General features: G+C 40.0%; 1 protein-coding gene across 1 annotated transcript in view; it reads right to left on the bottom strand.

The window, feature by feature from the left end:
- The window catches only part of LOC126434484 (tenascin-like), a 172,203-nt gene that overhangs the window by 56,784 nt on the left and 91,379 nt on the right, over positions 1-24,040 (bottom strand). The window contains exons 5-6 of the mRNA XM_050090456.1: positions 17,720-17,860; positions 8,112-8,231 (exon numbers count right to left, since the gene is read on the bottom strand). Coding sequence (XP_049946413.1) covers positions 8,112-8,231; positions 17,720-17,860 — 261 coding nt within the window. The remainder of the gene's footprint in view (positions 1-8,111; positions 8,232-17,719; positions 17,861-24,040) is intronic.

The following is a 24,040-nucleotide window of genomic DNA, read 5'->3' as shown; positions in this document are numbered from 1 at the left end:
TTCTTGCTACGATTAGGCTCATGCGATCATTCTCATTATATTCGCATACTGGTGCCAGTATAGAACCGGAAGCTTCGGTTGACTAAAAGAAGAGCTCAGTTTATAGAAGACATACTGGAACGCCAAGGAATCCTCAGTCTGGTGACAGAGGAGTTGTAGACGGAGAGCAAGGCTTGTCTACAGTAAGCAGGTTCAAGTGGATTTAGGTTTCAGTAAAGCACATCGACAAGAGCTTCATGTTTACATTGTGCCGGAAAAACTGGGGAAATAATTTGTTAAATACTGTGTTAAGGACAACGAAGAATATTCTCTTACTATTTTTTGCTTCATTCAGCTGTGTTTATTGCTTCTTGAGTCATTAGAAATGCGTACCAAGTAAAAAAACAACAATAAACACAACTGAGTCGAAGAAAGAAGTAGCTATCATAATATTTGGATTTGTAGTTATCAGATTGTTGCTTCTACATATTTTAAAAAGTTATACTTTCACAGTTTTTATGTTTGGATGGATGTCACTTTCAACTTTATGCATCACTTTTTCCAGAGAAAATTAACAATTTTCGACTTTATTTTCGAAGAAACAAACAGTTATCCGCACGTCTCCCTCAAATTAATTCAAGGTCAAAGGTTTTCTCTCTTCACTGTTTGGTTGGGAATTACAGTTTTTTCGTAAAGGAAAAATAACACCTAAGACTAAGTCAGAAACAAGCTTATCCCTATAACTACCAACGTCCTCAGAGGTCCTTCAGTTTAATGAAACTTTAAGACTTCTTCTAATTTATCTTGTTAGTCACAATTTTGGAAAATAAGTATAAAAGTTTACCTATGGATTTGTGTTAACGTGTTGGTTCACGTTTCCACCCGTACAGAGTTCGCAAGCCCATGCGGTAAGTAGCAGTCTTTAAACAACCAGATGCCTGTATGCGCACCGTCTGTTAAGTCATTAGGTATTGTTAACCCGCGTTGCTGTTCTTTCAACATTCAACAGGGCGCCTTTTGATAAGTACATGTTTATTTTGGTGCATTATTCATAACCGTATCGTCTGTTCTACAAAGTGAGAATGAGGAGTACTATCAGATGATGAAATAGTGGTATTATTGGAGCAGTCTTCTGATTTTAAAAACCAACCTAATGAATTTGAATTTTACAGTAATAACGATAGTGAGGCAGATGTCGCTGAAAGCTCAGAACAACACGAAGATGACGACGACCATGAAGAATCCATTTACGAAGTAGGATAAGAAAAATCTAGTGCAAATTCTGCTGTGATTTATTGTTTTCTCGCAATGTGAGTGAAATAATGAAATATGAGCTACAGCCCCTCAGGTTGGAATTTCTGTTGGACAAAGCAAAAAGAATGTATTGAAAGGAGACCAAAGACCTAGAAGATATTCGATTAGGAACTGTGATAATGAACGGTCTTGTCTTATATTGTTCTCTCGTGGAACCCTCATTGAGAAACTGTGTATGTGGACCAACAAGGAAGGTCTAAGCGTTTACAAGGTCTAGATGGAAATAAGTTAGCATGAAATGAAAAAGTTTCTTGGTGTTCTGTGCCTGACAGTTGTTTACAAGTCGAGAAATGACTATATCAGTCAGTTTTGGAGTGTCGAGAATGGCCAACCACTGTTCAGTGAAGTTATGTCTATTCTATTCTATTCTGAGAGAGTTTTGACAATGCAGTAGCTCGACCTGAGGATATCTCAAGTGACAAACTGGAATCAGAGAAGATTTTGAGATGCGAGAAACTACCCAGAGGTATGCCTACATTTCAGGATGGAGTATGACTGTGGATGAACAGTTGGTCATATATCGAGGTCGGTGTCCATTTAGACAATACATACCATCAACACTTGGTAGATACGGAACGATGTTCTGGCAGTTCGTGAAAGTACAAGCTACTGGGGAAGGAGAAAAAAACCAGAGACGTGAGACTGTGGAGAGAATGTTATGAAACCTCTTGTGACTGAACTTGAAAAATATGGACGTAGTATCACCTGTAATAATTTTTTACATCTCTCAATTTAGCTGATTATTTTTAGTCAAAAGAGATGATAGTAGTCATTACTATAAAAAAAAGTACAAGTGAACTACTTGCCGATTTTATTACACCTAAAGAACCTGAAGTAGACTCTATATTAGTTTCTTATGTTATGCAGAGGTATCACCATCAGAAGTAAAGAAGTGTGAAGTTATAAGGAATTAAGGTGCCACAAAAGGTGGCGTTGACGCCATGAAGCAGAGGATACGAAGCTACAGTGTGAAGAGAAAAGAAGGCGTTGGACGTTGGTGATATTTTTGCAACATGATCAGTGTAAGTGTAGTGAATACATTATTTGAATGATGTTGACTACCAACAGAATAATGAGACGTCGGACTTTTATCATCAATTTGGGAAACTAAGTAGCGGGGGTAAAGACGTCAATGAATTTGTTAGTAGCACCCGACCGAGGAAGTACAGCAAAAGTGCCGACTAAGAAAAGCAAAAGAGGTGCTTATTGCGTACTCAAGAAAGAGAGAAAATGTCAGATTATATGTTATAAGTGCGCCAAACCTGTACAGTTAGAACATCCTGCTATTGTCCGTGGACCCTGCGGAAACTTGAAATAAGAATGATATTATAAAAACTATTGGTGTAGAATTAGAAGAAACTATATTTCCTTAAATAGCCACCAGTAAAAATAAATTGTGTTTTTAAAAAATTTAATCCTTAAATAAATAAAATTGGTTCAAGAATAGTTATATCTCAAATATGGTGCACATAATAAGTAGTGAAAATAGTGTCAGTTTGAACAACACAGTCCTGAAAGGCCCGACTAGTAGGCAAAAATATGCTGATATTCTGGTAAGCACAAGGTTAAATGTGCTAGGACTCGTCCCACTTCATCATTTTCTTGACAAGTTTCTTATATTTTCCCTCACTTTTATTCCGTGAACACTATACTGTAAATTACACGTAGTATTGAGAAACGGCAGATAACTGTATTTTTTTAGTTTTTTGTATTTTTTTTATATTTTCGAGCAAAGTTTGAGGTGGTGAAGCAACAATAAGTAAAAAAATAAAAATGGCTTTCTATCGAGACCCATTATCGGCTACTTGAGGAATGGACTGGCGAACAGAGCAAGGAGGACGGTGGTAGATCCAGTCTGTTACAGAGGACTAGACGCGCAGCCTGTATACAAGTTATTTCAAAGTCTTTGAGACAAACGTCCAGGAGATCACGTCATGGGGAACAAATTTTGTGAGAGACAAACCGTTCGCTGACACTTTCCAGACGTCGTTTGAGGCTGTTATGCTCCTGAGAGGCAGCAGTGCATAGGCCATGCAAAAACGTTCCTGATTCGCTTCTAAAATACTCTTCTCCGCACAGAAACACTCATTCTTACGATTTTAACATTGAAAAACACTCTGTCAAGTTAGTGGGGTATTTAGTATGCTGCACAACCTGTAGACAGACCCTGCTAGTTCGAGGAAATACTCGTCGTCCCAGGGCTGGGGAATGCTAACGGTTGCCTAGTGTCGCTGGGAAGCGCCAGCGAACATTATGTCTGCAAAGACTTTGAAATGCCGTGCGTACGAATGTCTTTGCTATTTGACTGTTTACAGCCATCGAGTAATTCATGAAATGCATGTTTGACCATTAGTTGTCAGTTTCTAGTCAATAAGTTGTCTTTTGTATGAAACATGCCTCTATTATTCATGATAGTTCTTTTCACATCTTAATGAATAATATGCCCTATGTCTATCCAACAGATACAATACTGTCATATTTTATATGCATCATGCTCATTAATCGTCAGCACTTGCATACTTGTGTGCACATGTAAGTATGTGGCCTCATATTTGCTCCAAACTGTGTGTTAATTTGGCACTTACTTATTCTTCGTGGACATTGTTATGGCATTTTAAATTATCTAAACCCTCATTTTTTATATAAATCTGTGGGATAAGTCAACTGTAACCTGAGTCTCCGTTCCTTGTAATGCTTCTTCGGTCAATATGCCTACAAGTAAATATGTTGCTTGACAATTATATACCTGTATTAGGAGTAATTTTATACTAGCGTCTTAAATAACCCAGTGGCGAATCATTTAATGCCTTATAGCTACATTACGTTTTTAAAAGGAAAATTGTGTGACTATCATTACTGTTGTATGTACTTGCTACCAGCTGTCCATAAAGCCAAATTTAGTCACTCGTTTGATTATGCTGTGGTTTGTTACATTTTCGTGATAGTAATATTACAACTAGATATCGTTTCTCAAAACAAACAATAAAAGTGATATGACATTGCCACGCCCTGGTTCCCGGGTTCGATTCCCGGCGGGGTCAGGAATTTTCTCTGCCTCGTGATGACTGGGTGTTGTGTGATGTCCTTAGGTTAGTTAGGTTTAAGTAGTTCTAAGTTCTAGGGGACTGATGACCATAGATGTTAAGTCCCATAGTGCTCAGAGCCATTTGAACCATTTTTTTGATATGACATTGACGATTCATGTGGTCCTTCACACATAATCGTTACCTAATGGTAAAAGTTGATTACTGTAACTAGGCTGTAAATAATGGTAGTTGACAATTTGTACCTATTTGTAAGAATTTTATTTTTAGTCAGTTTTATGTTATCAACAGCATGCACATTACGTTTATGTTGAGACTGATGTTTGTTCTTATACAACTCATGGATCATTATGAAATCATCGAGTAAAACTGAAGTGATATCAGGTGTTCCCCTGGGAAGCGACCTGGGACCTCTGATGTATGTAAATGACCTGGGTGACAATCTGAGCAGTTCTCTTAGGTTGTTCGCAGATGATGCTGTAATTTACCGTCTAGTAAGGTCATCCGAAGACCAGTGTCAGTTGCAAAGCGATTTATAAAAGATTGCTGTATGGTGTGGCAGGTGGCAGTTGACGCTAAATAACGAAAAGTCTGAGGTGATCCACATGAGTTCCAAAAGAAATCCGTAGGAATTCGATTACTCGATAAATAGTACAATTCTCAAGGCTGTCAATTCAACTAAGTACCTGGGTGTTAAAATTACGAACAACTTCAGCTGGAAAGACCACATAGATAATATTGTGGGGAAGGCGAGCCAAAGGTTGCGTTTCATTGGCAGGACACTTAGAAGATGCAACAAGTCCACTAAAGAGACAGCTTACACTACACTCGTTCGTCCTCTGTTAGAATATTGCTGCGCGGTGTGGGATCCTTACCAGGTGGGATTGACGGAGGACATCGTAGCAAAAAAGGGCAGCTCGTTTTGTATTATCACGTAATAGGGGAGAGAGTGTGGCAGTTATGATACGCGAGTTGTGATGGAAGTCATTACAGCAAAAACGTTTTCCGTCGCGGCGAGATCTATTTACGAAATTTCAGTCACCAACTTTCTCTTCCAAATGCGAGAATATTTTGTTGAGTCCAACCTACATAGGTAGGAATTATCATCAAAATAAAATAAGAGAAATCAGAGCTCGAACAGAAAGGTTTAGGTGTTCGTTTTTCCCGCGCGCTGTTCGGGAGTGGAATGGTAGAGAGATAGTATGATTGTGGTTCGATGAACCCTCTGCCAAGCACTTAAATGTGAATTGCAGAGTAATCATGTAGATGTAGATGTAGATGTAGATGTACTGTTTCCCATCTAGGTATTGAATGGGTTTGTACTTCCTTGTTGTGAGATAGATGTTCTTCTATATTTGTAACGGCAACTTCGTGTCCCGCTTTCTGTTTACAAGAGGAAGTATCAAAAAAGTTCACCAAAGATAGCCTAGTCTCCTGCAATCAGCAATTAATCAACTCATGACCGATATACTTTGTAACATATAATGAAGAGGTTTAGAGAAGGTCTTCGACCAACTCTTCATGTTTGTACCATGGCAGTACTGTTAACTTACGTCACTACTGAGTGCACAGTAAATGTCTTGTGTATCACTTACTATACTGGAAATTATTACATATTATAACACCTAGGCTATATCCATTGTCAAATAATTGACAGCGGAGATCTATCTACTTTAACGGTTCTTAACCTTTTAGAGATTTACGTTCGTTTTGTACGTCTTTATAATTTCTTAATATGTACAGGGTGGTCCCTTGATCGTGGCCGGACCAAATATCTCACGAAATAAGCGTCAAACGAAGAAATTACAAAGAACCAAACTTGTCTAGCTTGACGGGGGAAACCAGATGGCGCTATGGTTGGCCCGCTAGATGCCGCTGCCATAGGTCAAACGGATATCAACTGCGTTTTTTTTTTTTAAATAGGAACCCCCATTTTTTATTACATATTCGTGTAGTACGTAAAGAAATATAAATGTTTTAGTTGGACCACTTTTTTCGCTTTGTGATAGATAGCGCTGTAATAGTCACAAACGTATAAGTACGTGGTATCACGTAACATTCCGCCAGTGCGGACGGTATTTGCTTCGTGATACATTACCCGTGTTAAAATGGACGTTTACCAATTGCGGGATAGGTCGATATCGTGTTGATGTATGGCTATTGTGAACAAAATGCCAAACGGGCGTGTGCTATATATGCTGCTCGGTATCCTGGACATCATCCAAGTTTCAGGACCGTTCGCCGGATAGTTACGTTATTTAAGGAAACAGGAAGTGTTCAGCCACATATGAAAGGTCAACCACGACCTGCAACAAATGATGATGCCCAGGTAGGTGTTTTAGTTGCTGTCGCGGCTAATCCGTACATCAGCAGCAGACAAATTGCGCGAGAATTGGGAATCTCAAAAACGTCGGTGTTGAGAATGCTACATCAACATCGATTGCACTCGTTCTATATTTCTGTGCACCAGAAATTGCATGGCGACGACTTTGAAAGTCGTGTACAGTTCTGCCACTGGGCACAAGAGAAATTACGGGACGATGACAGATTTTTTGCACGCGTTCTATTTAGCGACGAAGCGTCATTCACCAACAGCGGTAACGTAAACCGGCATAGTATGCACTATTGGGCAACGGAAAATCGACGATGGCTGCGACAAGTAGCGGCCTTGCCGGATTAATGTATGGTGCGGCATCATGGGAGGAAGGATAATTGGCCCCCATTTTATCGATGGTAATCTAAATGGTGCAATGTATGCTGATTTCCTACGTAATATTTTACCGATGTTACTACGAGATGTTTCACTGCATGACAGAATGGCGATGTGTTTCCAACATGATGGATGCCCGGCACGCAGCTCGCGTGCGGTTGAAGCGGTATTGAATAGCATATTTCATGACAGGTGGATTGGTCGTCGAAGCACTATACCATGACCCGCAAGTTCACCGGATCTGACGTCCCCGGATTTCTTTCTGTGGGGAAAGTTGATTTGCTATCGCGATCCACCGACAACGCGTGACAACATGGGTCAGCGCATTGTCAATGCATGTGCGAACATTACGGAAGGCGAACTACTCGCTGTTGAGAGGAATGTCGTTACACGTATTGCCAGATGCATTGAGGTTGACGGAAATCATTTTGAGCATTCATTGTATTAATGTGGTATTTACAGGTGATCACGCTGTAACAGCATGTGTTGTCAGAAATGATAAGTTCACAAAGGTACATGTATCACGTTGGAATAACCGTAATAAAATGTTCAACCGTACCTACGTACTGTATTTTAATTTAAAAAATCTACCTTGTTGCCAACTGTTCGTCTAAAATTGTGAGCCATATGTTTTTGACTATTACTGCGCCAACTATCAGTAAAAAATGGGGATTCCTATTTTTAAAAAAAAACGCAGTTGATATCCATTTGATCTATGGCAGCGCCATCTAGCGAGCCAACCATAGCGCCATCTGGTTTCCTCCTTCAAGCTAGACATGTTTCGTTCTTTGTAGTTTTTTCGTTTGATGCTTATTTCGTGAGATATTTGGCCCGGTCACGATCAATGGACCACCCTGTGTATCTGTACTATATTTGTCTGTGTTAGTACCTTTGGATAGATATCCGTTGATAATGGTCTAAGACCGAAACTGATTGATGCTTGAGGTTTTCAGTAGAATACCTGATCGGGAAATACGCATTTCATGAACCCTATGTGTGTGTGTGCCACACCTGTCGTCTGGTGCCACAAACTGCAGCTTGCAGGCAGGGCCTCGCGTACTCACTGTGGTGGCAGCGGGCGCCGTTGACGCTGGGCAGGTAGTCCGGCAGGCAGGAGCAGCGGCCGTCGCGGCACTCGGCGTTGCTCACGCAGTCCGCTGGCGCCGAGCAATCTTCCCGCAGCCCTGCAACACACGGCGGGACTCACTCATTCCGACACAATACTCTCCTCTTAGGATAATCGAGAAAAACTGTTCTAAAGCCAGAGACACAAGCGAAGGTCATAACAAATGAACCGTTTGTGTCATTGTACGAGTTGTGGCTACAATATATCAGAACTGATGCTGTCACAGAGTAGGTACGCATGCACCAAAAATGAGCTGCCAATGACTGAAGCGTGAAACTTTCTTAGGAGTCGAATGCGGCATCTCTGGTGTCTGTAGGCAAATCAGTGCGACCGTGGCCTTCGTTTGTGCAAGGGCGGTTGTTTTGTTTTAGGTAAGTGAAATAATAGAGCTACTAATTGTCGTGGAGTTCCACATGAAACTGGGAAAAACTGCTACTGAAACCAATCTTTTTCTAAAAGAAGTGTATGGCGAGGACTGATTATGACGTACGTGAGTTTCTGGGTGGTTCAAGCTTTTCCAAGATGGCCTGGAAAACGTTCAAGACGACTCACGCCCGGGTGCCTTTCAACAACAAAGATGGATGAAAACATCGAAAAAGTAGGTAGTCTGATTTGATCTAATCATCGATTCAGTATTCGATCGCTTGTTGAAACTGTAATAATTGACAACGAATACATATGACAGATTTCACATAATCAGTTTTAACAAGTGCAGAAACTTCTGACGAGCCAACAAAAAGAAGCTCGTGAAAATGTTTCTACTGATACTTTGATTATCATTGAAATTGATTCTAATTTCCTGTAAACAGTGAAAACATCTCACATATCTTTTTCTTCTTGATTTACTGGCTTTCTGACCATGCCCATTCAGTCATCTTAATCGTAATGTCAATTATGATGATACAAATGTAAGGACAACACTACAGCCAGTTCCCGAGCACAGAAAATCAATAATCTTCATTTTTCACTTATGATCCAGAAACTAAATGCCAATTCGTGCACTGTAAGGGCCAAACTTCACCGAGAGCGAAAAAAGCTCGAATGAGCAGACGAAGAGTCAAAGCAGTTATGATTGTTTTTTTTTTCAATATTTATGGAATTGTGTATCGTCATAGGGTTCCTGAAGATCAAACTATTAATCGGTTATACTAACTTGAGGTTCTTGCACAGCTCTATGAGAAAACAAAGTAAAATCTACTCGACTTGTATAAGAACAAGTCATTGGTGCTGCATCAAGACAACGCACCTGTTCATGCCGCATTGTCTATAAACGACATTTATAGCGAAGTACAGCGTCCCAGTGTTAGAATATCCATCTTATTGGCCTGAGCTGGCATCATATAACTTTTATTTATTCCTTAAGATCAAATCTGCATTAAAAGCAACAAGACTTCAGTCCGTTGAAGAGGCGAAAGAAAAATCACCGCTCATCATCAAGGAGGTTACAGAGGAAGACTTCCTACATTGTTTCCATCAAAGGAAAATTAGTATGGACCCGTATAGGTACAGAGGATGGGAATGTATTGACGGTCAAAATAACTAAATATATATATATGTTTTAAAATAATATGTTTTATAGCAATAGTCCCTTTATTTTATAAACACACCTCGTAGCATGTTTTTCGTTTTGTGTTAAATTTGGATGCCCATACAGGCCACAATATCAATGAGTTGGCAGTGCTTACACTGACATCGAAATATACCTACTCGCAAAAGAGATTTGTGATTAACGACATGTTTAGGAAAACCGGGAGTATCCATTCTGTGAACACAAGACGGAGGAAAAAACCTTTTGTTAGAAGGACTTCCGTAACTACTTTCCAAATATGTGTGTAACACACAACAACATAGTAAGGCTGCAACGCCTGAAGACTCTAGAGAAATTTGGGAAGACCTCCAGAGGATCAGTGACTTTTACCGGGGTTGGCAACTTGACCCTGAATGTAAATAAATGTAGCGTTTACACTTTTGGTGAGAGATCACTGGGAACACTAGCCGTCGTAAAATTACTGGGAATAATCATCTGGAGTGACCTAAAGTGGAATCGTCATATAAAACTAATGGCAGGAAAACTAGATGCCAGGCAGAGTCATTGGAAGAATCTTCGAGAAATGTAATTCATCCACGAGAGAAGTGGTTTACAAAATACTTGACGAACGACCCTACAGACCGTTGACGGGTCTGTAACCTTTGACAAGTACGTGGGTAATCCCAAAAGTAAGGTCTCTTATTTTTTTATAAGTACATAGACCTGTTTATTTCTATAACGGTTTACATCAGTTTACAGCTTGAACATTCAGCTATTTTTCGACATAATCACCATTTCTGTCGATGCATTTTTGTAGACGCTGTGGCAGTTTTTGTATGCCCATGTCATACCAGCTCGCCGCCATGTTGTTCAGAAAGTTACGAACCTCTTCTTTCACCTCGTCGTCGAAGCGAATCGCTTTCGGCCAAGTGTTCTTTTAACCTAGGGAACAGGGGATAGTCACTAGGCGCCAAGTCAGGACTATAGGGCGGGTGGGTGATTATGTTCCACTGAAACTGTTGCAGGAGAGCAACGGTTTGCTGAGCGATGTGTGGGCGAGCGTTGTCACGGAGAATGTGTACGCCCTTGCTCAACATTCATCTTCTCCGGTTCTGAATTGCCCGTTTTAGTTTTTTCAGGATCTCACAGTACCTGTCAGCGTTAATTGTGGTCCCAGCGATTCAGCTCCGACGACGATGTTTCTGGATACAACGAACAGCTAGTTTGACCAGTAAAAGCTCCGGTGGAAGTACGACAGCCTAATTAATATTCAGACAGGTACAGGGACGGTTAAGATTAGTAAAATAATTCTGTTTACTCCAAAATAAGATACCAACCCTCAGTGTTGTTGTTTTTAGTAGTGTGTCTGAAGTTACACGTTACTATAGACAGCCAAGGTTATAGCAAGGTCGCACGACTTAGTCAAGGCCTCACAATAATTATGAAAGAGAATAAGAGAGAACTATAATTAAGAATGGAATAGAGAGTTAGGGTCTTTATAAATTCGTTCCAAAAGAATGCCGGGATGTGTCTTACTAACAGGCCGTGGCCGACACCATCTAGTTGTATGGTAAACGTTGACTGTGCTGTAGAGCTGCGCCTTCCTCGAATCAGGCTGATAAGTCAGTGGTTGCAAGTAGCCGATTGTCAGTATGTAGACTACACCACATTTATAGTTCAAACACTTTACTTGCACTGAGATGTTGAATAAATTACTGTTTATGACCAGACTGACTATCATTTACTTAAATTATGCACAGATAAATATCTAGTCACATACCGCACTGACGCCCTGCAATATTATTTAAGTGCAGTAACCTAACATAAACGTAGCTGTATACAAAAGTTCGCGTGTGACAAACAAATAATTAGCATAGTCACTAAATAAAGTTCTTAAATCTCTGTTATTCAATTCTAACAGGCATTTCAGTACGAAAACGGTGTGTACACTAACTGCTGGAGACAACACAATTCAGAGTGTGGACCTGTTGTCATAGTAGATGATCATCGTTATCGAAGTTTGACATAATCAATTATACTAATTACACATTCACAGTTCGATTAATCATTTAAGTCAGTTACTGAATTATTGAATACACCCCCGGGGGCGAAATATAGATAAATTTCGGTACATTTTCTGACTTTTAATTTATACTATGTCATCCACGATATATTTCCCCGTATCAGCGGACATGTATCTTGCTCCTTTCAAACTTGCCGCAGGCTGATTAAAATGGCATCAGCGATCACAGCAGATTCTACTTGCACACAAGTGATGGTCGTTTGCTCGTACGTACGTCTTGGTGAGCGCTGTCTCGTAGAGTGTATTCTTCCAACACACACTGGCACCACCGCAGGCCTTATGGTCTGGGATGCGATAAGCTGTTACTCTTGCTCACCTTCGGAGTGTTTCTGGAGGGAACACAAACCACTGCTCGGCAGGTGCACAATGCTGTTAGACCCGTTCCTTCGCCGTTCATGCAGCAGGAAGGTGACGTGTTGTTCCAAAAGGATAATGTTCGCTCACACAGTACCTGTACTACTCAGCATGGTCTGAAAGACGTGCAGCTGCTTCCCTGGGCAGCACGATCTCCGGATTTGTCTCCACCGAAGCACGTTTGGGATATTATGGGACGAGAAGTGACTCTTGCTACTCGTCAGCCAACAACTCTTACAGAACCATGTGAACAGGTCCAGCGTGTGTAGCATTACATATCTCAAGACGGTATTCGCCATACGTATGAGCAACTGTATGCCAGAGTCAGCACCTGTATTGTCGCCCATGGAGGCTACACCTCGCATTAATATGGCTGTTTCAATATGGGTCGATACCTCGTACCTCAGAACCAATTTTTTTATTAATCTATAAATGTAATCATTTCATGTACTCCATAAGCACTGTTGCGACAATAAATTTAGTGAATTAGAAACAAAAAGTTTGTACTAATTTCTTTCCGGCAGTACAATTTCGTCTGGAAGAAATTGTTTCAGATTACATTTAAAATCTGTTTCACTGCTTGTCAAACATTTATCTCATTGTGCAAATGATCAAAAATTTTTGTGTCTGCGTTTTGAACTACATTCTAAGTCACTACGTTTTTGTGCAATAGTCCTGTTCTACCAAATTCCACAAGACCTTGAAGTTTATATCACATACAGAACTTGTTGAAATGATATCAAAATATAATTTTAACAACTCACAGAGTGGAAACAACAATAACAAGATTTTACAGGTATTAATGACAAAGAGATTATGTAAAAAAGCAGATGGATTCTTTACAGTTTTTATGTTTTGCTTCCCCCGAAATTATCATTATTATTATTACTATTATTATTATTGTTTTGAAAGTTTTGTGGTATCTTCGATATTGTCATTTATATGACATTTGCCAAGTACCTAAGAATTTCGAATATTGAAGCAGGGCTTAATCACCTTAAATTTAGTATGTGTTACAGTCTTTTGGTTATTTAGAAAGCATAAGTGTAAGTAGTTCACGTAAATAACATGCTAATTACAAACACCAGCAATTTCAGATTTTTTGTCACTGTTCATATATAAACATATATCTGATTACTAACCTCCTCATAAACTAGATGAAAAAGACATATTACTAAGTGAAGTATCGCTACAGCAAGTGACGAAGATATATTAGCAATTCTTCCATTCATTTAGTTTCAAGGTACTTAGCTTCCTCATTAAAACATTGTCGCTGACGTAGAATCCCATATTTAAGCAAACTAATTAGCGTAATTCAACAGCAAATTATATCGCATATAATAGCCTTTCTTAGAACGAAATAACCGTCCACCATTCAGTTGATCAGAAATGTAAATCATTAATTCAATTTTTGAAAATATACTAAACAAAATAGTTAAATTCAATATCCTTTATTGTGCTAACTTGGCATACAGTTGCGAATAATTTCCTGGGGTGTTATGCCACACCTGCTGGACCTGTTCACATAGTTCTGTAAGAGTTGTTGTCTGACGAGTAGCAAGAGTCACGTCTCGTCCCATAATATCCCAAACGTGCTTCGGTGGAGACAAATACGGAGATCATGCTGCCCAGGGAAGTAGCTGCACGTCTTTCAGACCACGCTGAGTATTACAGGCAGTGTGTGAGCGAATATTATCCTTTTGGAACAACACGTCACCTTCCTGTTGCATGAACGGCGAAGGAACGGGTCTAACAGCATTGTGCACGTACCGAGCGCTGGTTAGTGTCCCCTCCAGAAACACCAAAGTGATCGGCAGTTGTAGCTTATCGCACCCCAGCCATAAGGCCTGGGGTGGAGTAAGTGTGTGATGGGCGAATGCACTCTACGAGACAGCGCTCACCAAGTCGTACGTGCAAATGACCATTACTTGCGTGCAAGTAGAATCTCCTTTCATCACTGAAGACCACGTTGCGCCATTTCCTCTTTCAAGTGATACTCTGACGATCTATCAAGTGGTACGCTGACGGCACCAATCGAGCCTTGGATGTCGATGTTTTGGTTGAGTGGAAGACGGGCTAGAGGTGTGCTTGCCTTTAGTCCCACTGTTAATAACGGGTTCGCAACAGTTCGTGTAGACACGTCTGGACTCACAAGCCCTCTTACCTGTGCTGTGGTACCTGTACGATCTGCCACTACTGCCCTTCCAATACGACGATTCTGGCGGGCGTCTGTGCTGGAAGGACATCCGAACCTCGTCTACGGGTGCGAGAAAATTCGCGTAACTACTGATACCATCACCGTAGCACAACCGACGCAACACGTCCAACTTGCGTGGCAATTCTCCGGAATGTCCATTCCGCCACTCGAAGGGCCACACTTCGAGCCCCTCCAGACTCGTTCAGTTGGCTGTAGAAAGCACGAGCGCGTCTCCGTGGCATGCTTGCCTGCTTGCTTCACACGTTTGCAGCCCACTGAGCCTTCTGGCTGTGAGCATTCTCTGTATAGATATATATAGCGTTCTGATAGCTATGCCACAGCGCTATCCGTTGGCGGACGACTTTGAGATCATTAACAATACCTCTACTATGCCCCAGGAGCCATATTCCATCACCGTTTTTCCAGGTGTACTAATTTATTTTCGGGCAGTGTACATCTAACCTATGAATGAGTATTTAACTGAACACTGTTGACTTGCGTAGTTAAACAGACGAATATGTTTCTTTTCATGTTTTTGTGTTTCACTGGTGACGTGATTATCGAATGGAGGGCTGAAGCTCGTACTTCCTCCGTCTACCGCGCTACCCTTTGATGCGTACTCGAAGTGCGCACAGTCCACTACCTAGCTGTGCGTCGTGGGAAGCCGGTGTCAGTCTTTTATGGCTTACGTGAGGACGTGTGGCACGTGGCTAGACGACTTGTCATGCCTGACGGTGACCTGCCGCTGTCCCTGAACATCGTCGTGTAGAGTCGGAACTTGCGCAACTGATTCAGGGTACTTTCAAAGGAGCCACGGCACCTCGTTTTTGACCTTGTGGTTTTAATTTTTATTCTATTCCTCCAAACATAATTTTATTCCAGTTGGTATGAGCTCTTTGAGTTGCCTAACAACGCTACAGGCAGTGTGAAATATTTTTTTAAATTTTTTTAATACAAAGTAAGTCAAACTTAGAAATCCTTGGGTAACAGAAGAAATATTGAATTTAATTGATGAAAGGAGAAAATATAAAAATGCAGTAAATGAAGCAGGCAAAAAGGAATACAAACGTCTCAAAAATGAGATCGACAGGAAGTGCAAAATGGCTAAGCAGGGATGGCTAGAGGACAAATGTAAGGATGTAGAGGCTTGTCTCACTAGGGGTAAGATAGATACTGCCTACAGGAAAATTAAAGAGACCTTTGGAGAGAAGAGAACCACTTGTATGAATATCAAGAGCTCAGATGGCAATCCAGTTCTAAGCAAAGAAGGGAAGGCAGAAAGGTGGAAGGAGTATATAGAGGGTTTATACAAGGGCGATGTACTTGAGGACAATAGTATGGAAATGGAAGAGGATGTAGATGAAGATGAAATGGGAGATAAGATACTGCGTAAAGAGTTTGACAGAGCACTGGAAGACCTGAGTCGAAACAAGGCCCCGGGAGTAGACAACATTCCATTAGAACTACTGATGGCCTTGGGAGAGCCAGTCATGACAAAACTCTACCATCTGGTGAGGAAGATGTATGAGACAGGCGAAATACCCACAGACTTCAAGAAGAATATAATAATTCCAATCCCAAAGAAAGCAGGTGTTGACAGATGTGAAAATTACCGAACTATCAGTTTAATAAGTCACAGATGCAAAGTACTAACGCGAATTCTTTACAGACGAATGGAAAAACTGGTAGAAGCGGACCTCGGGGAAGATCAGTTTGGATTCCGTAGAAATGTTGGAACACGTGAGGCAATACTAACCTTACGACTTATCTTAGAAGAAAGATTAAGGAAAGGCAAACCTACGTTTCTAGCATTTGTAGACTTAGAGAAAGCTTTTGACAACGTTAACTGGAATACTCTCTTTCAAAATCTGAAGGTGGCAGCGGTAAAATACAGGGAGCGAAAGGCTATTTATAATTTGTACAGAAACCAGATGGCAGTTATAAGAGTCGAGGGGCATGAAAGGGAAGCAGTGGTTGGGAAAGGAGTGAGACAGGGTTGTAGCCTCTCCCCGATGTTATTCAATCTGTATATTGAGCAAGCAGTAAAGGAAACAAAACAAAAATTCGGAGTAGGTATTAAAATCCATGGAGAAGAAATAAAAACTTTGAGGTTCGCCGATGACATTGTAATTCTGTCAGAGACAGCAAAGGACTTGGAAGAGCAGTTGAACGGAATGGACAGTGTCTTGAAAGGAGGATATAAGATGAACATCAACAAAAGCAAAACGAGGATAATGGAATGTAGTCAAATTAAATCGGGTGATGCTGAGGGGATTAGATTAGGAAATGAGACACTTAAAGTAGTAAAGGAGTTTTGCTATTTAGGGAGTAAAATAACTGATGATGGTCGAAGTAGGGAGGATAGAAAATGTAGACTGGCGATGGCAAGGAAATCGTTTCTGAAGAAGAGAAATTTGTTAACATCGAGTATAGATTTAAGTGTCAGGAAGTCGTTTCTGAAAATATTTGTATGGAGTGTAGCCATGCATGGAAGTGAAACATGGACGATAACCAGTTTGGACAAGAAGAGAATAGAAGCTTTCGAAATGTGGTGCTACAGAAGAATGCTGAAGATAAGGTGGGTAGATCACGTAACTAATGAGGAGGTATTGAATAGGATTGGGGAGAAGAGAAGTTTGTGGCACAACTTGACTAGAAGAAGGGATCGGTTGGTAGGACATGTTTTGAGGCATCAAGGGATCACAAATTTAGCATTGGAGGGCAGCGTGGAGGGTAAAAATCGTAGAGGGAGACCAAGAGATGAATACACTATGCAGATTCAGAAGGATGTAGGCTGCAGTAGGTACTGGGTGATGAAGAAGCTTGCACAGGATAGAGTAGCATGGAGAGCTGCATCAAACCAGTCTCAGGACTGAAGACCACAACAACAACAACAAGTCAAACTGATAGTAGATCGCTAGTTGAAAGACTTACTGCTTTTATGTGCTCACTGTGATTTTCTTCAGGACTGTTGCTTTTAACTGGAAAGTATCACAGGGATAATGACCGTCTGAGAGTAAAAATGAAACAGCCATCTTTCTCTTAGGGCCCAATTTCTGTTGACCTTGCATGTTCACTGACAATCATGTTACAATAGAAGGTGTAGCAATTCTATATAAATACCATGTTTACTTCCAATAGCTGCCGGGTCAAAGAACATACGCTACAAAGCTGCTCTCTGGACAAGTGTGTAGACGAGCGTTGTTCCCGAAGACTTGAATCCCTGTATATGTACGGATACAATCTCTCTACAACGCTCAGTTCATCCTGCTTGTAGGACATGAGTGAAAAGACACATTTTGTCTAGCCTTTCTGGCTGCTTTCGAATCGCTTACAAATCAAACACACTGTTATTTTTAGAGGCTGGTGCGGAAGTGTGCCTACCTTTGGCACAGTAGATCTTGCGCTGCTCAGTGTCAGTGATGGCGTGGTACCCAGCTTTGCAGGAACAGCTGCCACTGTTGCCGCACTGTGCGTTCACGAACTCGGTGCAGTCCGCGTCCGCAGTACAAGCCTTGTAGATTCCTGCAATGGGTTACAACATGACATTAGTTTGTTGAAAGGAGAAATACTACTTCCGACATATATCAGACGTTCTCATCAACACTCTTTTTACAACAAGTAAACACATAGCTTATTAATGCTCAAGTAAAATTTTATGCAGACTGATAGCTGAGTGTGTAGGTACAATTATTCGGGATGCAAGTAAATTCTGAATACACAGTGGTGTAGAATTGGCAGTAGGAATGAATATGCATAAAAACATTAGTCATCTGCAAGAGGCAACATATGTTGTGACAATAAGAATCGATCACGTTTCAGGCAATGATTGCGGGATGATTGTTTAGGTAGTGAAGATCTAGATAGGTCGTGGTACATCACTGCGCTTTATCAAGAAAGCCGCCCACACTGCAAAGCGTGACCCGTCTTCTGCACAGTGATACACTGTAAGCAGAGCTGCATCCATCATTATCCCCAATCTCTATCCCGACATCAACTCCTCCAACCCCTCCCCCTCTCCGAACACCCAAAAAAATGGAAAACAAGAGGCGATCTGTGGCGAATGTCCTCTACACGAATTCAAGATAAATTTTCAAGCTGATTAAGTAATGTGGCCACAGCTATTGTGCATCAACTGTAAACAACTTACGTGATGTGCAGTGCTGCGTCAGCTCACGAAAGAAGGCACTCTCACCTCCTCCCCCATCCTCCCTCTACCCTCACCCCCTCCTCACAAACTCACTTCATCAAATGGATTGCCTACCAGAATGTCGCTCACAACAGTCCTAACTCGGTTACTTAGAAGTATTAGGATACTTTTTTGTGTCTGCGAATAGTGCTGTAGTGTGGTATCGTAGTAGAAAGATCTTCCGCTACTGCATCAGGGAACGACCAGCGCACTTCTAAACCGCACAGGGCGTGTCTGTTGAACGACAAACCCAATGAGCTACGTTACCGCGTCATTCACGTAACACGAAATTTCGTTCTTTAGCTACCTTTAACAGAGACCATATGACCAACTCCGGACTGAAATCGTCTGTAAAGGAAATGAAAGACTTTTCTGCACCATCTCCAGAAAGAATAACAACCACACTTAGCACCTCCACTCCCTCATTCCCCATCTCATCGACACTGTTTTTAGTATCTTCCCCTATAACTTTTGAACCAGCTCCAAAAACACTGTACACTGTTACTTTCAAAGGACTTCAGCAATGCAACAACCTGATCTCATGGCTAATATGGAATGTATCACATAAAGAGACATCTCACACGAGGATGTGGGGAATATAACGCTACCAGCTCAAATGTGTTTCGTCAATCCTACAATTTTAATGCGGAGTCGAGTGGGCACTAGTCACAATATTTTGGATTAAGGACAAATAAAAGAAAAGAAATGAAAGTGATGAGTAGTCAATAGAAAAGAGAATAATTACGTGTTGAACCTCTAAACTGATAGGGCGTTGCAGATGTGGTGAAAGATTTTTGCAACTGCGGGATAATCGGAAACATAATACTTCTATTTTTTTAATAAAAGAAGCTTCAAGCGAAGTAGTCTTGGGATTTAACGTTGGGCTGGAACTGAGGAAGACTTAAATAAAATTTTTTATCTGTAGCACAGAATTTTATGGAAGGATGGAAAGGAAATGTAAATTATCGGGAAACCACAAAATAAGAAATTGCAGAATTTGGAATGCTTTCTTTAAATCAATTTGAGATGGAATATTTCCTTAAATAAAGCCGTGGCTACTTTCCTGTCCAGTCGTGGTTGTGCTCTGTCTCTAACGACACCGATGAAGACAAGACACTAAAATTTTATCTTTCGTTCATCTAAGCGACTTGAATCAATCTCCAGAATACGCGACTGTTGCTGGTGTATGTACGGTTAGTAGGACATGCTTGATAATTGTCAGGCAGAGAAAAAGGGCCGGTGTCCACAGCTTTCATACAGTGTTGGTGTGGTAGCTCTGCGAGGGTTCACTTTGTCTTCCAATGACAGTCCACCGGGAAATGTGGTCCAGATAGATAGACAATCTGGCTGGTGGATTTCGACAAAGATCCACGCTGTTATGGATCTTCGAAGTAGTCGCTGGGGTTGGGGTTGTTTTGGCGTCCCAGATAACGGATGGTCCCCAGCAGTGAGATCGACTTTTTAAACCATCTATACAGTGGTGTAGTCCCTCGTTTGCCACTAATCAGAGAAAAGAATTTCTTGTGTCTATTAGGGCCATCAAAATGTCACTGATTTTCGGAATGTCTCGGTTACATCCATAAATACGATAAACGTCGACCAAGTTCAGATACCAAATTAGAAATTTCTCCCTGGCACTAAATACAATATCTTTGCCTAACTTGTTACACACTTGACATTTTTTCTCACCAAACAGAAAGGCATCAATAAACAGGAATTTTTTAAAATCATTTGTTACCGCAACTTTGGACTCTTAATTCTCATGTAGGAGACATGTATGGACCGTCACTGTACAGTTAACTGTGTGTGACTTTCGAATCAGATTAAGAATGGAAAACAGCGGAGAAGAGTAAACATTCGAATCATTAACTCGATGACCTGATGGAACAAAACAGTTGGGAACATAATGTAAAGTCACAAATAAAATAGAATTAAGTGTAGACTGTTTTAAGACTACCCATTAGAGTAAAACAGAAAGAAGGCATCATTGGTATGAGATTTTTTCAATATTTTAATTTTTTAAGTGTAAGAAAAGGAAATGATATGTTTTGCATCTCACACCTAATTTGATTAGGTGTAAACATAATTAAAGAAACTGCAGAAACCATTTTCTTGACAAAAACCTTGAATAAATTATTCGTATTATAACATAAAAACCATGTTCACTTTCTTGTAATACACATGAAATTCTTTCTTCAGAAAAAAAACGTAATCCTGAAGTAACAATTGCTTTTCTAATGTTTAACTTCCCTAAGTTACACACAAAAGCTGTTCAAACAGTATATTAACTTCGCATAAAGAAAATTCTCTAGAAGTGGAATTTAAAATCAATGTCTATATATATACTGTAAGGTTCTTATCGATACAAAATGTACCCTGCTATAGACTGTCTTTTTATTATTATTATTATTATTATTATTATTATTATTATTATTCATTGCTTGCTTATTGTAGATAGTTTGAGGGATATAATGAAGACGCCTGTAAGGTGTTCGTATTAGGAGAAATGGTTACAAAAGATGTTCATGTAATGAAAAATGACATTTGTTTGGTATATTGAACAGTTTATTTAGAATGTTCACCAGTATGAGCAGTCTTGCATGGCTGAATAAAGGACTGATAGGACTTCTTTGGCTACCAGACGCTGCAGTATTGTTGAGTAGAGGTCTGGGCGGCGAAGGAGTTGGAAGCAGTTGTTATCTAGAGAGGGAAGGGGAGTACTGTATCATGGCAGGGTGAGGAGCTCGGATGGCGGACATACCACCCAGAGAATTTATATGCTCTCGGACATGTAACTGAAGACAGAGGATGATTTCAGAGGATTTTATAGACAGGGAAGAAGATAATTTGAATCGAGTTCGTTTTGCTGCAAGCGTTAGCCAAGTAATATGTGTAATGTTAAGATTTCATTGCATTTAACGATATGTACATTTTGGTATGCAGGATGAATTATCACTCATGTGTTCAGTATTATAATTATATTTCCTCCTCCACTGTCAGTTAAAATATTTCTTTATGAAAGCCAAAGAATAAATCTTACATAATTTAAATACTGTGCAAAAGAATAATTTTCTAAGAAAAGGTCATTTTTCATGCAAGTTTGAGTTTCTTTTCTATGTCATTAAAAGGATTCTATATAATTGTAGAATACTCTGCTATAGATTTATAAATATTTCATGAAGCTATTAAGTAAAAGATAGATTTGGTACAACCTGCCCTGTCACATCTTACACTATTGCATGGGCAATGAGTCGTATTTCCAAAAAAATAACAAAAGTTTAATTTCCTAATGCAACCTGATAAATGACATAAAATAAGAGAAGGGAGTTTGCCATGCAATGACTGATTTCCCATACACGTGCTTCAGCACTTCATGTTGTTCCAGTGTGCATACAGAGTAGAACTGAGTTATCTGTAACAAGGTAAGAATCTGTTGAAGGGTCTAAACGAACCTTTCCAGAGAAAATTAGGAACAATATACGTTTCCAAAATTTCACCCTAATTCAACGGACACGTTTTCTAGCACGGAACATTTTCGTTACCTAACAATCAGCTGGTGTGTGTGATTGTTTCATGACATAGCCACTCTGAGTATTATTGATAACAGTTCTTTATACGCATTTACAAACAATCAGATGCTGTTTAGGTTAACTGATATCATACACATCAAAAGTAATTGGCACATATATGTATGTTCCTGTTTAAAAGTGAAGGAGCAAAGGTGATTCTAGATCAGAACACATGGGCAGCTCTGTAACTGGAATTTAAAAGTGCTTGCTTTCACTTGCTAGCGAGAGATTTTGTCACACACTAAGTAGAAGCTTGTGAGCCTCACAATTAAGCAGAGTTTCTATATTTGTATAATATCGTTATTCATTGCACTTCTGTACAATAAAGGATTTTAGTTCGAAAAAATCGGAATGGTTAAGTTACTTGCTTGTTATACCGAAGATTGTGGGCTCAATACACATCAAGCCCTCTCCGTTTATTATTTTTTTTTTCATCGAAATGACTGGTCATTATTTTTATTCAATTCATTGGCTTTTATTCTGTTCTTTGTCACATCATTTTAAATCATCATATTAACTCTTACTTGATGACAAATGGAAATCTTCTGTCCGTTTTCTTTAAAAGTGAACTATTTCTTTTCTTTAAATCGTTATCAAAATGCATGTGATCATTATTTCCTATCAGTTAATTATTTATTTTTTTCATTTCCTAAGCCTTACAGTATTATCTGAATAATCATATTAACTTTTATTTGAGAGGAAATATAGAATTTAATAGAATAATTAAAATGACATGGAAGATATTAGAAATGAAAAAAATATGTTTAAACCAATTAACTGAATAAAAATAATGACAATTACTTCAGTAAAGATTAAAAAAAAAGAGATGGTCCAGATGGGTCTTTGACACTACCTTCAACATACCAGCGAAATTTCTTATTTAATAGCTAGAACGCGGTTCGGTTTCGAAATGCAGTCTTATTTTTAAGGCCATAGTGAAAATGAGAAATTTTATTTTACCTGTGATTCGCAAACACAGAACTAACAGAATGAATGGCTAGTGGATGTGATATCTGGGATTGTAGCTTACACCACGCAACAGGTGGTTTCAAAAAGTCAGTCCCATACATAGGGACCTCCCCTGTGGGTATTCGAGCACTCAGTATCGAACTATGTCACTTAGCTTTCACCATTTCGCTTGCTCAGCCACTCTAAAGGGTGATCCCAAACTGCCACCAGCTCTGAGCGCACTTTCTTATTGCCAAAAGTAAACCAGAACATTGGCATGAGGGGCCATAGTTACAGTGCATGAAAATAATGTGCCTAGTATAGGTGCAATCAGCAGTGCATGTGTTGGGAGATCGGTAGTGGGGAAATGCCGAGTGCTGGAGCGCAAGTGACATTCTAAACTGAAACCCAAGCTCACATTCTTTGTAGGTATTGAGTGGAGCCCCTCCAAGCCCACACATGCATGGTGATCATTCAAGAAGATCTGCTATCATCTATGCTTTGGTCAGTATCTATAAGGAATTCCGCTGAAAATGCAGTAAAATCAGCGATTTAATTTTGCCTGGCTTGTTAACCATTTGTAGCTTTCAAGGAAACGTCATGAGTGACGAATTTTGTGTAAAACATACATTTATCTTGATGCCATGTTAAAATTTGCTTATTTTTCGAAAACACAGCGGAGTTTAGACAATGTTACCTCACTAACATGTTGTGCAGACACAATTGTGCGAGCACACTGAACCCGTGGTTCATTGAGCTTATTAGGTGAGAAACTGAGGAAACTAAAGTCAATAGCTTATGAGAAAGCACAGCCTTAGTACAAAATTTAGTGTGTGAGGTCTTCACTTACGCTGCTCCAAAAACCTCAGCATTTCTTGTTTAGGGAGGTATCGATAGCCCTAGAAAGTTACGTTCTTCCATCGAAGAAGTCTGTAGTTAGTGGAATAACATGGTCGATAAAGAAGCTTCATAGAATATTCACATGGCAAAATACTCTCC

Source organism: Schistocerca serialis, chromosome 1, assembly GCF_023864345.2.
Source record: "Schistocerca serialis cubense isolate TAMUIC-IGC-003099 chromosome 1, iqSchSeri2.2, whole genome shotgun sequence".
NCBI classification, from domain to species: domain Eukaryota; kingdom Metazoa; phylum Arthropoda; class Insecta; order Orthoptera; family Acrididae; genus Schistocerca; species Schistocerca serialis.
This window is presented reverse-complemented; position numbering and strand designations above follow the sequence as displayed.